General features: G+C 32.0%; 3 protein-coding genes across 9 annotated transcripts in view; 2 read left to right on the top strand and 1 right to left on the bottom strand.

Annotated features, from left to right (window-relative positions):
- Positions 1–147: 147 nt before the first annotated feature.
- The window catches only part of Mhcl (Myosin heavy chain-like), an 82,307-nt gene continuing 66,853 nt past the window's right edge, over positions 148–15,601 (top strand). Inside the window, exons 1-2 of the mRNA XM_064358472.1 lie at positions 148–245; positions 11,037–11,078. The gene's annotated coding sequence lies outside the window, so the exon portion shown is untranslated. The remainder of the gene's footprint in view (positions 246–11,036; positions 11,079–15,601) is intronic.
- On the top strand, positions 224–15,205 carry fabp (fatty acid binding protein). Of its 5 annotated transcripts, none has more exons than XM_064358177.1 (4): positions 224–245; positions 11,037–11,078; positions 14,749–15,029; positions 15,078–15,205. In XM_064358177.1, the coding sequence occupies exons 1-4, from the start codon at positions 239–241 to the stop codon at positions 15,129–15,131; spliced, it is 384 nt and encodes a 127-aa protein (XP_064214247.1). In that variant the 5' UTR covers positions 224–238; the 3' UTR covers positions 15,132–15,205. The 5 variants fall into 5 exon arrangements, with proteins under 5 accessions (XP_064214247.1, XP_064214246.1, NP_001164131.1 ...); XM_064358176.1 differs by lacking the exon at positions 224–245 and adding an exon at positions 8,958–9,081; NM_001170660.1 differs by lacking the exons at positions 224–245; positions 11,037–11,078 and adding exons at positions 11,319–11,404; positions 11,503–11,604.
- On the bottom strand, positions 3,526–15,368 carry LOC654996 (calmodulin). Of its 3 annotated transcripts, none has more exons than XM_064358476.1 (6): positions 15,236–15,368; positions 6,226–6,350; positions 5,799–5,982; positions 4,035–4,334; positions 3,918–3,974; positions 3,526–3,862 (listed from the first exon to the last, which is right to left on the bottom strand). In XM_064358476.1, the coding sequence occupies exons 1-6, from the start codon at positions 15,351–15,353 to the stop codon at positions 3,786–3,788; spliced, it is 861 nt and encodes a 286-aa protein (XP_064214546.1). In that variant the 5' UTR covers positions 15,354–15,368; the 3' UTR covers positions 3,526–3,785. The 3 variants fall into 3 exon arrangements, with proteins under 3 accessions (XP_064214546.1, XP_015836336.1, XP_966558.3); XM_015980850.2 differs by lacking the exon at positions 15,236–15,368 and adding an exon at positions 11,248–11,373; XM_961465.4 differs by lacking the exon at positions 15,236–15,368 and adding an exon at positions 8,266–8,403.

Here is a 15,601-nt window from a genome sequence, read left to right on the forward strand (position 1 = left end):
AATTATTGGGAAGGGGCTAAAAGCAAGTCTTGTTCTTATATAAAAGTTTGCACAACACTGGAATTAATTATTTTTGTTAAAAAAACGCCATTGTATTTTATGTTGGCGACACTTTTTACAATCATTTTTGACAGAAGTGACGCTAACAAGTTCGAATTGTGTGTTTATCGGTTAATTTGTGTTATTTCGGACTATTAGTGATCTGTGACCGTACTGATAAGGTGATAAGACTCTCCGAATGCCAGGTACGTTTTAATTACATGATTTTACAACTCTCCAGCACAATTTATTGTGTACTTAAATTTTATGGTCTACTAAGTACTTAAGCTAAAGTTAGTCATTAAGAATTATGGTTACTGTCGGAATAATTAGCCATCATTCTTAATTATTTATGTTTTTGACAATTAGTTCGTATCATGACCTACTTGTATCCAAGACGGCCTTTACAATTATTATGACACGTAGCGCCACCTGGTGAGCAAATGAGCTGCCATATGTGACGCCATCAAAGCTAACTAAGAAATTTGACTTTTAACAAAAAATTGGTTTTCTTATAAGTGTATTTCCGGAATAGATTTTCCTACAACATACAGGGACGCTAAAAAGTATGGATACAGTTAAATAATATAAAAACTGTTCATCCAAACTTACTGAAATTTGGTGTATGCTAAAGTGTACGTAATTCCTATCGTTTCAGATGTTTATTAAATTTTTATTTCCATTTGTTCTTCGGATACAAGGCTAACTTGATTTTTTTTGAATAGCAACAAGGGTCAAATTTAATATATTTGGGTTCTATGATGTAATACATACCTTAATTTAATCGAAACTTAAAAAAAAAAATCGAAAATTTTGAAAAATGCAAAATTTTGTTAGCCTTGAAAACTTTGTCTTTATCTTTAGTTTGTTTGAACATTAACCAAAAAATAAGTAAAAGTTAAAAATAACAGTTTTAACTGAAAGAAACACGTTTTAATTAAAAAAAAAATTACATATTTGATTTTTATGCCACAAAAGATAATCAAAATGATTTCCACTAACTTCTTGGCTTTCTGACTCTGATAAAGCAACATGAGGATTTTTTTTCGTTCAGTTTTCTATTATTAAACAAATTATTGCACCCAAGTTTATTTTTTGGCTAATATACGAGTGACATATTGCTAACAGCAGTATTTTCAAAGCTAACTTAGTTTTACTATTCCAGAAAATTTTTGAATTTTAATTTTTTTACCTTTTAATAAAAGTAAGGGTGGGTATTATGTAACATCACTGAATTCAGGAAAAAAGGCTCTTTTAAAAATGATAAAATTTGACCCTTCGTGCCATTAAAAAAAATCAAGTTAGCCTTGTATTTTTAAAATAAATGACGATAGAAATTTGAAAAAGATTTCAGTTTAAAACAGTTAAGTTAAACATTAAAATAGACATTATGTAGTTTATTAAATATAATATTTATTTGTCGAATGAAGAATAAGCGTTTGTGGATGTTTTTTTTATTAAAAAATACAAAAAATTTAAAAAAAACCGTGCTAACAGCACATTTTGAGGCAGTCGCCACAGCACTCGTTACACTCGCTACAACAATCACAAGAGAAACACCAGTGACACATCGCACAATCAGCGCAATCACAACAATCACAACAACAATTCGGATCGAGACAACACATACAACAACCTGCTGTTACAAGAGGGTTGTCGTCGGCGTCGAAATTTGTTGTTCTTTTCGGTTGTTGTTGTACAATTTCTTGAACACTTTGTGGTGGCTATCGGAATAGATCATAATTGAGTCATCGATAATTTAAGTAAATTTATAATTGTGTATGATGTATGGCTTACCTGGACTGAATTGTTGGACGGGATTACGGAACTTGATACAAAAAATAATTAGTTAAATTTAATTGTATGACTGGAATTTATTTACCTGACACAGATACCCATGTTGAGGGAAATTAATTATGTAAACAAATACAGCGGGATTTCGTTGGGCAAACTGGTTACTTTACATTGACGAAAATAAATTTCGGTATTGTTCGTTTTTATTCGTTTTATAATTAGTCCTTGTGGTGGCTTCAATGTTTATTTACTACGCTGTGAAAAAATCACTACTAGGCGGTTGTTGATCGCTGACCTGTTGCCTCTTTGTTTTTCAGCTGGATTTTTTTTTTGTAAAAAATTTTTACCTAAGTAGAACTCATGACGCAAGTAAAGAAAGACAGCACTGTTAAAAAACTTGCGAGTATTTAACGAATACAAGGTCGTGGTTTTGCTTGTTTTTATGGTGGACTAAGTAGTTGTATGGGATTGAACTTTTCTACAATTTCTGATAAGTGATAATTAAAATTAATTAATTAATTATTTCTAATGACTAATTAGTAATTAGTAAAAATGTGTTTTAAACAGTTTTTTTCAATGTTTTTCTCGAACGAGAAAAATCCATGAATACAAATTATTTGGTTATAAAAAAAACGAATTTCACACTCGAATTTGTTTTATTTTTTTTTAATATTTAGAAATCACAATCACAATCACAATCTCCGCAGTCACAGTCACAATCGCAATCACAATCTCCGCAGACTAATAAATCACAACAACAACAACAATCACATTTGCAACAATTACAGTCATCGTGATGATGGTGGTGATGATGATGAGTTGGTGTTATGCAAAATATGCAACAATTTCCACAATCAGGGTCTGTGTAATTTTCGGATCGAGTCGGTTGTTGGTCAATTACTGGTTGTTGACGAAGCCTTCTTTCCTCTTCTGCTTGCATATTATTTAATTCGATGGGCGGTGGCTAAAATTTAAGTTTGTTTGGTGAAAAAATGAATGAATTAAAAAAAAATTTACCATTGTTTGTGAGGAGTTGTTGTCAAGTGCCATAGCGCTTTATTTAAAAAAAGTAATTAAGTGGAAATGTGATTTGTAATGTGAGCCCCTACCTTACTAAAAGCCCCATTTTGAAGGTGGTTAGTGCTTGAAATATCACGTTTTTTGGTGTGAATTGTGTAAATCAAACGCTTCCATTTGGTAAAGTCAACAGATAAGGTTTTTGGTTATCTCAGTTTGTAGAATTTATCGCCGATAAAAATAAATACGCTAGCGTTAAAGAGTCAATAATTAATAGTTATTTAATTAAGTAATTATTTGATGAAGGCGTTGAGTAATTTAAAGCACGGACGAGCGATAGCGAGTGAGTGCTTCAAATAGTTGAGATTAATAATCGCCCATTAAATAACGAGTTGATTTACGACGTTTTTGTCATTCTGGTGATAAAATTTGAAATAAATACCGAATCAGAACCAATTCTTGTGAATTAAATGCAAGAAAATCGATTAAAATTTGGTAACAATTAGTTATGGGTGATTGAAAAAATTGCTAAAAAATTGGCGAAGGTATTTTATGTAAATTATGTCCAAAAACGGACCGCCAGGAGCCACACTAATGACAAGAAGAATATTAATCACAAAACAAAAATTGCAGAAGCATGAAAAATAATATCTTTCCCCCAAAATATTAACTCAGTTTTTGTTTCGAATAGTTTTATTTCATGTAATTCAAACAATATAATAAGCATTAATTCGACAAATAAATAAACACAAAAATTTGAAATGTATCACCCAATTGTAAAGCTTGTAGAATTGGCTACCATATACCCGTCAAGAAGTTTCGACATCTATGGACCCCCTTAATAGACGATTATTGCAAACAGCAAATTCAGAGAAAACATCACATCCAGATGTAAAAATTCGATATGATTCATACATTGATATAACACTTAGAAATTAATAACCGATTATTTCATCGTCTTCGTCGTCGTAACTGTCTTCGGTGCCCGGCTCTCCCAGAGCATTGACAAATTCTGAAAAAAAATTAATGTAGTTGTTAAAAATTTAACTTTATTCAGCCAAACGTACCGTAGAAATCTATACGGCCGTCACCGTCAACATCGACTTCTTTAATCATATCTTCAACTAAAAAAAAAAAAAACGAAAAATAAAGCGTTTTTCGTTTTTCTGAAAAATAAAACTCACTCTCTTCTTCTGAAAGGTCCTCCCCAAGACATTGCAAAACCGCCCTCAAATCGGAGGCGGTAATATACCCTCTATTATGTTTATCAAACACTCTAAACGCGTCCCTCAATTCCTTCTCTTCCTCCTCCCTCGAGAGGACATGTTCGGGGTCACCTCCAGCGCCCGCTGACCAAGCAATGTCAACAAATTCCTCAAAACTGACATTTCCGTCACCGTCAACATCCACCTCCTGGAGCATTTGTTGCAATTCTTCGGTTCGGGCGAATTGGCCTAACGAACGCATAACACGTCCCAGCTCCTCTACAAAAAAATTTAAAAAAAGTTCAGTAAAACTACAGGTGTTCCGTCTAAACCCCACATTGGTAGTCATTTGAAAATTTGTATACAACCATAATCTCTTAGGTCCTGCACAATGAAAATATCTTCGAGATGGTGGCACTTCCGGCTATACCGGAAGTCGCTATCAACTTGCTTATTTCAAATGGAAAGCTAGATTTTTATTGCGTTTTTGGATTACTTGAGTTATTTATTATTTATTTATTATTTATTAAGGTAGTTTTCATAAGCCTTCCCTATACCTAAATTAAGCCGTTTACGAAATATTTAGGTTTTTAATTTTTTTTTGGGTTTGCACCTTCCAGTTCAAAAATCGATACCTCTGCCATTTCTAAAAATTTGGAAATATTTTTTAGCTCATTTGAAAGAGGAAGCTTAGGTCTCTCCTTTGGTGTTTTCAAATTTCTAAAAAGTAATAACAAACCCAAAATTTTTAAAGTTAAGTTTTCAGAACTTTAAACACCCATAACTCATTTTTTTCAAATGAAATGCCACAAATTTTATTTCATTAAATCGTAGAGAATTTAATTCTGCATCGATTTGTATTAGCATTCCCTATACTTATGTTTAATAGTTTTCAAGTTACAATAACTTTTTGTTGGGATTGAGCAATTTTCTCATAGGTTGCCATGGAAACGAGAGAAAAAAATGTGAGAAATTAAAGTTTTTTAAATGAATTTATTTTGTTTTCACACGACGGACAACACAATTTTGAGGAGAGTTTGTCGTTTGTTTAATCAGAAATGTTTTCAAGGCAAACTATGCAAAAATAGCTGTGGTTAGTAAGAAATTTTCTACAATGTCAAAAAAACCAACATAACTTGAAAATTATCACAGATAGGTATAGGGAATGCTAACATAGATCGATGCAGAAAAAAACTCTCCTCCATCTAGTAAAAAAAAAATTGGGACATTCCATTTAAAAAAATTATGTTATGGGTACTTGAAGTTGTCCAAACTTGACATTAAAATTTTTGGGTTTGTTAACTTCTTTTCCAATTTTGAACACACAGGAGAACATATCTAGGCTTCGTCTTTCAATTCTCCAAATATGATTTCGAAATTTCTAAAACTAGGAGAGTTACCGATTTTTTAAGTGACAGGTGCAAATCCAAAAATTTTCAAAAAAACTTAAATATCTCGAAAACGGTTAAACGTAGGTATAGGGAAAGCTGATAAAAACGGCCTTAAAATAACTCAACTGATCCAAAAACGCAGCTAAAAACATAGCTTTCGATTTAAAATAAGCAAGTTGATAGCGACTTCCGGTATAAGCGGAAGTGCCGCCATCTTGAAAATATTTTTGTTGGGCAGAAATCAACGGATTATGGGCAAGTACCAACTTTCAAATACATATCTTTATTAGAACTTTGAATACTTCTAATGTGGGGTTTAGGTGGAACACCCTGTATAATAACTGTACTTTACCTTTGGTGATGCTTCCGTCACCGTCCTTGTCGAAGAGCCGGAACGCTTCCCGAAACTCCTTCATTTGGCTCTTGGAGACTTCGGAGTGTCGTGCCGAGAGCCGAGTTGGCGGTTTGGTTTCTTCCATCTTCGTTTCGGTGGCGATGACGACGTCTTCAGGGTCGGTCTGGGTGGTTTGTCGGGTCTGCAAAGGTTCAGTCAGGTCGTAGGTGGCGTGTCGTCGAAGACACAAAAAGAAGTTTCGGAATTTCATTGTTTTCAAAAGAACTGATCATTAAATGATTGGTGTTTTTTTTTATATATACCGCAGAGTGTTGGTGTTATCGTAATGGAGAGAGGGTGTAGCGGTGACGTAATGCAAACATGATTTTTGTTTATCCGGTTGTTGCATAAGCAATTAGTTGAATCAATATGTTGATCCACTTACCATCAAGTCTTTTATTTGGTTGACTAAAGGAGAAGACGAAAAAAAATTATTCACCGCTGAAAATATTTTGCCTTCAAACTTCGCCACTTTTTTCCGATTTTCGTTACGACTTTCTGGAGGGGAATCTGCAAAAAGGTTTTTTACGGCATGATTCATTTGTGTGATAAAACCGCAAACTTGGGTAATTTCCGAACGGAGTTTTTCAATTAGTATGCAAAGTGGTGTTTTATTGGCGTTTTTCACAAGGTGCATTGTTTACGTGCTCGAAAAATATTGCTTCATTTACTTGGAAAACAAGAATATTTGTTTCAAATTTTCTAATTTTTCTAAAATAAAAAAAAAACTTTTAATTTAATTTTTTGTTGTTGCTTTTAAAATATAAAAACTCACAAACGCACAAAATTCATATCTTTGTTATTAGTAATTTTTCAAAAAATCCTAGTACAGGTCAATTCTATTTTTCAAAATGCTAGATTTTGACATTAGAGTGACATTTCTGATGTCATTGGTTTTTGACTTGTGACATCATTCTTATTTTTTTATTTTTTGTTTACTGTTTATCTTTCTAGCAATAAGAAAATATAATAAAAAATAAAAAAAAATAAAATAAAAAAATGACATTGAAACATAATCGGCTTTTCTTTTTGCTCTTGACTTATTTTATACATGGCAATTGTTTTTTGCGTTTTTTTTTGTAAAATTATCATGAAAACATTTAATATGACACCTAAACTCAAAAAAATAAAGAAAAAAACTTCACCCTTTATTGTACAATGTGTTCAAAAATGCTTGTTTATCAAGTTGACTATGGAATTCAAATTTATTCTGCCGCTCCTTTTAAATGACTATTGTCGTTTCCCTGTCATTTTTTTGTATTATTCGGCAAAATTCTTTTAAGTGAAGGGTTTATTTTGATTTGTGTTTTATATTTCTGTGATTTTTATTGTTGTGTATTTTTCTGTTGTGTATTTTTTCGTTTTTGTATTCGAAGCATTTTGCATTCTTTTGTCAGTTCTGTCACTTTGACAGCATTCACAATTTAAATTAAGCGGTACATTGCGTTCAAATTTCATAGGTGACTTGATCGACAACCATTTTTGAACACATTGTATAAAGCAAGAACGAAAAAATAAATTTTTGTTTAATACCCTCACTAACTTTACAACTTTTTTATTTATTTATTTATTTTGTTTTTGTTTTTATTACCTTAATTTTTTAAATTTGTTTCTATTTATCAGAAAGATAAATAAGCACTAGTGAGAAATGCCAGTTGTCATTTCAAAAAATTAAAAATGACGTCATTACGCAAAAACGTATGACGTTAGAAATGTCATACTAATGTCAAAATGTAGCATTTAAAAAATAAAATGGACCTTTTTGAACTTTTTTTGATTCTTTTTATTGTTTTTTTTTCAAGGACATTTTCTTCTAAATTCTCTATTTTTATAGAAAATTCTCTATTTTTATTGACACTTAATATAAATAAAATTTGTGTTTTCTGAGAAAATTGATTAAAGAAATGCCTGATTGTTTTATTGGAAAAAAAAACAAAATTTACCAAAAGAGTAATATGGAAAAAAAATGTGATAAATAAGATAACGACAAATTTTTGAATAAACAAAATAAATTAACAGGAAAACTGTTTGGTTTCCTGTTAATTTCCTGTTAAAAATGTACTATGGAAATTTTTTAAAGCGAATTTATACGTGTTTAGAAAAATTGTTATCTGTTGGAGTATTAACCTTGATTATGATGCTTAATTATTATTTTATCTCAAATCAGCAGAGTTCGCATCAATAGCAATTACAAAAGCAACAATCGATCAGTTTTTACATGAATTCAGTCTTTCATTATTTTATTAACGTAATTATTGTCTTCAACAAATTACTATAAACATTTGGCTCCAATTCGGGCTTAATAATAAATGATGACACATGGTATTATCATGTTAAAATAGAATTAATAACATGGAAACGAAAAAATTACACTCATTAAACCTATCTTTGTCTCAAAATTAAAATGCTCTCGTATCATACTCACAATCAACTCTTGCCAGAAAATAACAAAGCACACTTGGATCGCCCACCCTTAACTGCACACTGGCAGGAATAATCTCATCGCTAACTAGATTTGGCATCCCTTCGCAAGGGTGGTTTACAGGTTAGCCCACTTCGAGAAAATTGCAATTTTTACAAAATTCCTGTAATTAGGGGTAAAATTTTTTGCTTAATTTTGACAAAACGGTGCAATGGGTTAATAACAAGTGCGTTTTTGGCTTAAATTTTGCGTTTTTGCGAATGGGGCGACCTTTTGGTTAAGGGATGCTGTCGGGGGCGGCGTCCGTGCGCTCATCTCGTTGCGCATTTGGCGGAAAATCCCACCAAACGTCAATCAGTCGTGTTCTAATTTTACGACTTTTGAAATAATAAACTCGCCTGAATTTAATTAAGCAGGCTGTGATTGGTTTTTTCTAGATGGAATTGAGTTTGTTGGAGCAGGTGTGGTTTTTTGTGTAGTAAAACACAATGATCCAATTCACGTCTAAATTCGTATTCATTCAGGATTAATTGAGAGTAATTCGTTCTGGCGTATTATTCAATTAAATTAAATGGATGCATGAGAAATTTCACTTGGAAGACTTAACCCGCATCAGTGGCCGTCTTAATCAGGCGAAAAATTTTATTCATGTGGGAAGTACAAGGAGATCGATAGCGCGTAAAGTGGTGCGACGTGTGCATAAGTAGATAATGGGAAAATATGCAAGGGAAAAGAACAGATGGGATTTGAGGGATTGGAGGATTATTCACAAGTCAAGGACTTGCTTCAAGAAAACCGAATTACTGAATAAAATTTTCAGTAATTGTTATTCGATGTATTTATTCTTAGTCGATTTTCTTCTTCGATGGACATTATTTCCGTTAATTGGGTCGATTTGTTTCATTATTCAAAGGGCATTTTACGAGAAAACGACTGGAAATTAATTACACCATAAAACGTTACTTAAAACATGATTTTCTTTATTGTTCTCTTCTTTTAGGTTTATTTCATTATTATACTTATACCATGGAATAATTACTGTTTTTTTTGGATTATTATTCAAAAAAAAATTGTTCAAAAACACTAAACTTATATCTCTAGCCAAAAACTTGTAGGTACAGTCGAACAAAGTGAAAATGACGCTTCAATATTAAAATTTAATTCAGAGTTAAGCTAATTCGTCAAGTTAAACGCCAAGTTAATTGGAAATGTATATTTGTAAAATCAAAAATCAAACACCAAAAATCAAAAATCAAAAATCAAAAATCAAAAATCAAAAATCAAAAATCAAAAATCAAAAATCAAAAATCAAAAATCAAAAATCAAAAATCAAAAATCAAAAATCAAAAATCAAAAATCAAAAATCAAAAATCAAAAATCAAAAATCAAAAATCAAAAATCAAAAATCAAAAATCAAAAATCAAAAATCAAAAATCAAAAATCAAAAATCAAAAATCAAAAATCAAAAATCAAAAATCAAAAATCAAAAATCAAAAATCAACTATCAAAAATCAAATCTAGTTAGTGACTAACTTGATTGCAAAATAAATGGCAACTTAATTCGAATAAGTTTTTAGTCACGTGATCAGTTAATCATGTATTTGACTGCAGATTAATGATGCTTCTGTAAACCGATCCAAAGTCTATTTCGTACAAAAATAATTTTTTATCATTAAGTTAATCTGCAGTCAAATATGCAATATAATTATTATATTAATTAATTTTATTTTGAAATGATTTGTTTTTTAATGCATTCTTCTTTAGGAAATGCTTTGTTAAATGTTTCATTAAAAAAACTCAGAATTGCACTTTTTATCACTGAACAGTTGCATTAAAACACTACTTATCTAATACACACAGTGTTTTATAAAAAAAAACTGTTTGATATTATTTCTACAAAAGTCGCTACTTTAAGTAATCGCAGAGACTTTGTTTTTTTAATAGTAATCAAGGCCAAACACACTTGACTTCTATAAACTAACTACTACTTTTTTAAAACAAAATTATAAAACTAAGGCAGGTGAAATTATCATTTAAATGCATTTAATAATAAATAAAAAAAAACTTGTTTTCGTTAGATTATTTTAAAAACTGAACAGAATATCGAACAAAAAGAACTGAGAAATTGATAAATAAAATAATAAAAGATCCTAAAAACAATAAAAAGATGCAATGACTAGAAAGTCAAGGAAATTAATGTTATAAGAATAAACTGGAACTTTAGATTACATTTTTCTAATGAAAACCTATTGTTCTTAGAGATAATTGTGTTGACAAAATGATAAAAACTATAATAAGAATTTTTTTAATAAATCACTCTAAAAAATGGGTTATATAGAGTTTTCTGAAAGAAAAAAGAATCTTGATTTAGGTACTAAAGTCAAATTTCAAACTTGATTATTTTTTTTTTTAATTGTTAGAATCTTAAGCTCTATGTCAATTGATTTTTTCTCTGACTGTACTTTTTAAAAAGTAGTGTCAAGTGCCGGAAAAGTAGTTCAAATTTAATAATGTCGTGCATTGTGCTTATCGCAGAGATAATTTCAATGTCATTCGTTTAAAAAGTAAATACAGTCGAAATATTTACTTTTCTGTAAGTCCTATTTATGTAGTAAATCAGGAGTCGCCTTTAGCGTGAGATAAACATGTTATACTAGCACTACAATGATTTAATAAAAAGATAACAGTTAAATATTGTTATCCGGGAAATAAAGTTATTTTGTATTGTTTGCTGACACTGGCAAAAAAATTGTAACACCTGTCATTTGTTTCAGTGGTCCTTCAAGCCGAAATTATGAGGAAAGCCGACCTTGAAGGTAAGTTTGTTTAATAAATAATTGTGCTCAAACAATAAATAATACACACAATGCAGTTTTAAACTCATAAAAAAAATAAAATCCCCCCTTAAGTTCGTCGCTCTTTTCTCCCAAACAACGGGGGAAAAATCTTTACCGCCGCCTCTGTGGCCACAGCGCATGCCCTTACCATCACACCATACGTACGCCCATGTTTCTTCGTCACTCTGTACATACGACACTAGTGCTAGAATCGCCTCCGGCATTCCACCCGTTTTAAATCACTCTCATTCAAGTGTTCAGAAGAGAATTGAAGTTATTCGCGTAATAGACGCCTTCGTAAAAGGGTGCGTAAGTTTAAAGTACCTAATTCAAAAAATTTAAAAAAATCCGACCATGGCCAAAATCCAAGCGCGATTCTTTTTATTTCTAGTCTTTTTTACAGTCATTCGTAATAACGAAAGTGCCGAAATGGTCGACGCACATCTTGGCAAGAAATATAAGCTCGCTTCTAGCGAAAATTTCGACGAGTTCATGAAGGCGTTAGGTGAGTTTACGTTCACGCCTTCGACGGAATTTAAATTTAGTGTGTGTGTTTGTGTGAGGTGAAATTTTCGCACGTATTTTTATCACTGTTTATTTTTTTGTGTAGTTTTTTTTAATTTATTGGAAGTTGGGTGCGTGACGGTTATGGTCGTTTAACGAGGTTCAATTGGCACTGTCAAGTGGGACACAGACACGCAATGAATGAGGGGACGGTTCAGATTGGGGGGAAAAATGAGCAATGCAGGAAACTGTATAAATATTAATCACAAAAATTTATTTAAAGCGGTCAAAGTGGGACCAAAGGTTACGAATTCGTTTAAAACTGTTTGAAAACACTAGTGTATTGTTGACGAAAAATTTTATTTTTGACTTTTTTCTTAAAAAATTTTCTTTAACATGTTAATTATTGTCTTTATGGTCATTTTCATGACCCTATGTTTATTTGGTAATAAGAAAGTCGGCATAATTAATGTTGTAATTTATATTTAACTTACACATGTTCTATTTGTTATAAAAACGTTAATGTTATCTCATTATCTCGTTAATTAATTTATAACTTTAATCTCGTAAAGTAAACGTGCTGATTATTTTTTATTACAACTTATTTTGTTTGTCATTTCTCTCGAAGTTTTTATTATTTTATTATGCAGAATGTTCTATATGTTTATAAAAAATACATATAGTTAGGCTAGGCCTATGGAAGAGAAACGATTCTGTACCCAAAGGAATAGTACGCCAGAGTAAAAATGAGGGCGCTTCAAGCGTTATATCGTCCCGGCGCCACATCGTTTTAAATTAATTAAAAAAAAAATAAATAATTTATTAAAAAAAATGCATAATTGTTGAGCTTTGCATTCTTAACAGATTGAGAAAAACTGGCGGCTAAAATTTTCATAAGAAACATGAGAAAAAAATTATTTAAAAAAAAAAATTGCGCTTAATTTTGTATTTTCCAAAACGCTGCGAATACGGTTAAAGATACAAGAAAAACGTTGAGAGGAAATTTGTAGAGAATTAAATTTTCTTTAAAAAAGTCCGCGACAACATATTTCTATCGTCAAGGGTTTAGGCCCTAAAAACGTTGAAGCGACGAATTTGTATCATTTGACCGGTGGTCAAGTAACGGAAAGTTAATTTATACCTAAACTGTTGAAGATAAAGATATGGTGTCGCGGACTTTTTTATAGGAAATTTAATTCTCTACAACTTTGTTCCTTACAATTTTGTTTGTATCTTGAACCGTATTCCCAGCGTTTTGATAAATATGCGACGGTGCTCAAAAAATTATTCAATGTGCGTTCCATCTTATATTTTTGCGAACGCTGCTAATACGGTTGAAGGTACAAAAAAATTGTAAGGAACAAAGTTGAAGAGAATTAAATTTTCTACAAAAAAGTCCGCGATACCATATTTCTATCTTCAACGGTTTTTGTATAAATTAACTTGACCACCGGCAAAATGAAGCAAATCCGGCGCTTGAGCGTCTTCGAATGGCTTTGGGGCCTAAATGGTTGAAGATAAAAATATGGTCTCGCGGACTTTTTTGTAGGAAATTCAATTCTCTACAACTTTCTTCTTAACATTTCTCTTGTATCTGTAACCGTATTCGCAGCGTTTTGAAAAATATGGGGCCGAGTGCAAATTGGTACAAGTTTGAATTTTTTTTTATTATAATTTACGATATAATTTTTGTATTATGTTTATGTCGTTCTATTGAGAATTTAATGCTCTATTAGTCTGTATTTTTTTTTGTTTGATATATGTTAACCGTTTTGCATATACAATCACTTTTTCTGAAAACATACGATAATGAACAACTGCGCTCTCTGGCGAGATTGGTGGAACTATCGGGGACGGGAACGTTTTATTTGTGCGTCGTTTCATATCCTAATCTTTAGGTGTCCGTAGCATAGCCTAACAGACTTCTTGATCAAGTTACAGACAATTGTAGAAAAAAAAAAGAAATAGATGCAATTTTAAAGTAAAAATAATGTTTGGTTTGGCAAATATCTTATTGAGGCAGAAGATCAGAAAACGTCATATTTTTTTTTATAATTGCATTTTTGTATTTTATTTAAAGATTTTGTAAATCCATTGTTACATAAAATCAGTTCCTTGTACAAAACAAATAAAAAATATTCTTTATTGTACTAAAATATTAATACAATTTTTAGTTTATTTCCACTAACATTTTGCAATAACATTTTTTTCTGTTCGTGGAAAAAAACAATGTAGTGATAATGGCCTTAATATTTCCCTATCTTCATTACATATTTTTGCATCAAGTCATAATAACAACAGTTGTAAAAAATTCTATTATCACTATAAAGTATGCACCAACCAAGAACAGAAATTTTCCAACATTAGTAATGACATTGTTATTATTATTACTTTGCAAATATTCAAATGTCCAAAATCGTTCGTGTAAATAAAGCAAAAATGACCTTGGTCCCCACATGTACAAAGTATCAATTAACTTAAGTAAAACATGTGCGTTCGCGGTTTAATTTACGTACACTCCCTTCCAGAAATAAAGCCGGACATTTGCCCAGTATTACAGCTTCTTTGAGACGTTTTTTACCGAAGCGACTGTACTTATTATGCGAATTTGAGTTTCGTGTCCGCCATAAACTTATTATTACGCACAATTACTTTTACAACCCATCTGTCATATCCAAACGTTGGAATTTTTTTTAACAATTCATGTAACTTATCTGGGGAATTACATAAAATAGTGAAGCTAACGTCATTGACCCCGACCCCCAAATCCCACCTAATCCGCCAGAATAATAAAACGGACCTTTGAACCCCCGTCAGTGCTTAATCTCTCTGATTCACCTTTAATCCTTGGCGGCAGAAAACGCCCATTTCCAGCCACCACTTGGTACATTTATCGTCCCGATCATAGTCCAGCGGACTTTTTTTACGGTCCGCTCACAATATAAAACCTCGAGCGACCGATAACCGCGTCAGTTAAACCCGAACTTTAGGCTGTGATTCGTTCGTTTTTTTCCAAAATGGCTCTCAGTGGTGTTTTCGGCAAAAAGTACAAACTGGAAAAGAGTGACAAGTTTGACGAGTACATGAAAGCTCTCGGTGATTTTTTCAACGAAGATGAGGGAACAGGAAAAATGTGTTTTTCCAGGTGTGGGTCTAGTGACCCGCAAAATGGGCAACGCCGTCTCGCCCGTGGTCGAATTGACGAAAAACGACGACGAGTACACTTTGAGTTCGTCCTCGACGTTCAAAAACGTGGTTTTGAAGTTCAAGCCCGGAGTTGAGTTCGATCAGGAGACTCCGGATGGGCGCAAAGTCAAGGCCACGATTACCGTGGACGGGAATACTTTGCACGAGGTCCAGAAGGACCCCAGCAGCGGGAAGGAGACGGTTATTGATAGGACTTTCACCGATGATGAGGTCAAAATGGTACTTTTTTCGGTTTGTCTGGGGGTTTTTGTTGAGCGTTTTTTTCAGGTGATGTCGGTCGATAACATCACAGCCACCCGTATTTACAAGATTCAAGCCTAATTATTTATCGTTCGAACTGATTAGTTTATTGTTTTCGTATTCACTTGTATAAGTAAATAAAACTGTATCGAATATTTTGGGTTTTATTTTTGCGCCTTACTTACGTGGTTTTGCACTAAACAAAACTGGGAAGAAGTGCCCGGTTTGTCTTAAATAGGACTCCCTTCCAGGTGACAATTGATCAAGAGTGCAAATAAATTTTGTCAGGTGACAATTGTTCATAGCACACCTGTGAGCTTTTAAATCATTCGTTATTAATTGTTTGAGCAACAAATGAATGTGTGTTAATTGCAAACATGTGATTTGCGTAAAGTTTATTCACTTTGGCGAGTTGTTTTTCAATCAGTCAGACGCATCAAGTGCGCAATGCTTTGATAAGGAGGATGATGTTCTATTTTAGAAGAGATTACGCTTATCAGTATCACTTGTCATAATTTGATTAAAACTAGGATTAAATAGATCATTAAAAA

The sequence above is a fragment of the Tribolium castaneum genome, chromosome 8 (assembly GCF_031307605.1).
Source record: "Tribolium castaneum strain GA2 chromosome 8, icTriCast1.1, whole genome shotgun sequence".
Lineage (NCBI taxonomy): Eukaryota > Metazoa > Arthropoda > Insecta > Coleoptera > Tenebrionidae > Tribolium > Tribolium castaneum.

Coding starts and splice junctions, on each gene's coding strand:
- fabp (XM_064358176.1), top strand. CDS start 8,973: ATGGGAAAATATGCAAGGGAAAAGAACAGATGGGATTTGAGGGATTGG. Junction 9,082..11,036: donor ATTACTGAATAAAATTTTCA/GTAATTGTTATT, acceptor CATTTGTTTCAG/TGGTCCTTCAAGCCGAAATT. Junction 15,030..15,077: donor CCGATGATGAGGTCAAAATG/GTACTTTTTTCG, acceptor CGTTTTTTTCAG/GTGATGTCGGTCGATAACAT.
- LOC654996 (XM_064358476.1), bottom strand. CDS start 15,353: ATGAACAATTGTCACCTGACAAAATTTATTTGCACTCTTGATCAATTG. Junction 4,335..5,798: donor TGACGGAAGCATCACCAAAG/GTAAAGTACAGT, acceptor ATTTTTTTGTAG/AGGAGCTGGGACGTGTTATG. Junction 3,975..4,034: donor GGACCTTTCAGAAGAAGAGA/GTGAGTTTTATT, acceptor TTTTTTTTTTAG/TTGAAGATATGATTAAAGAA.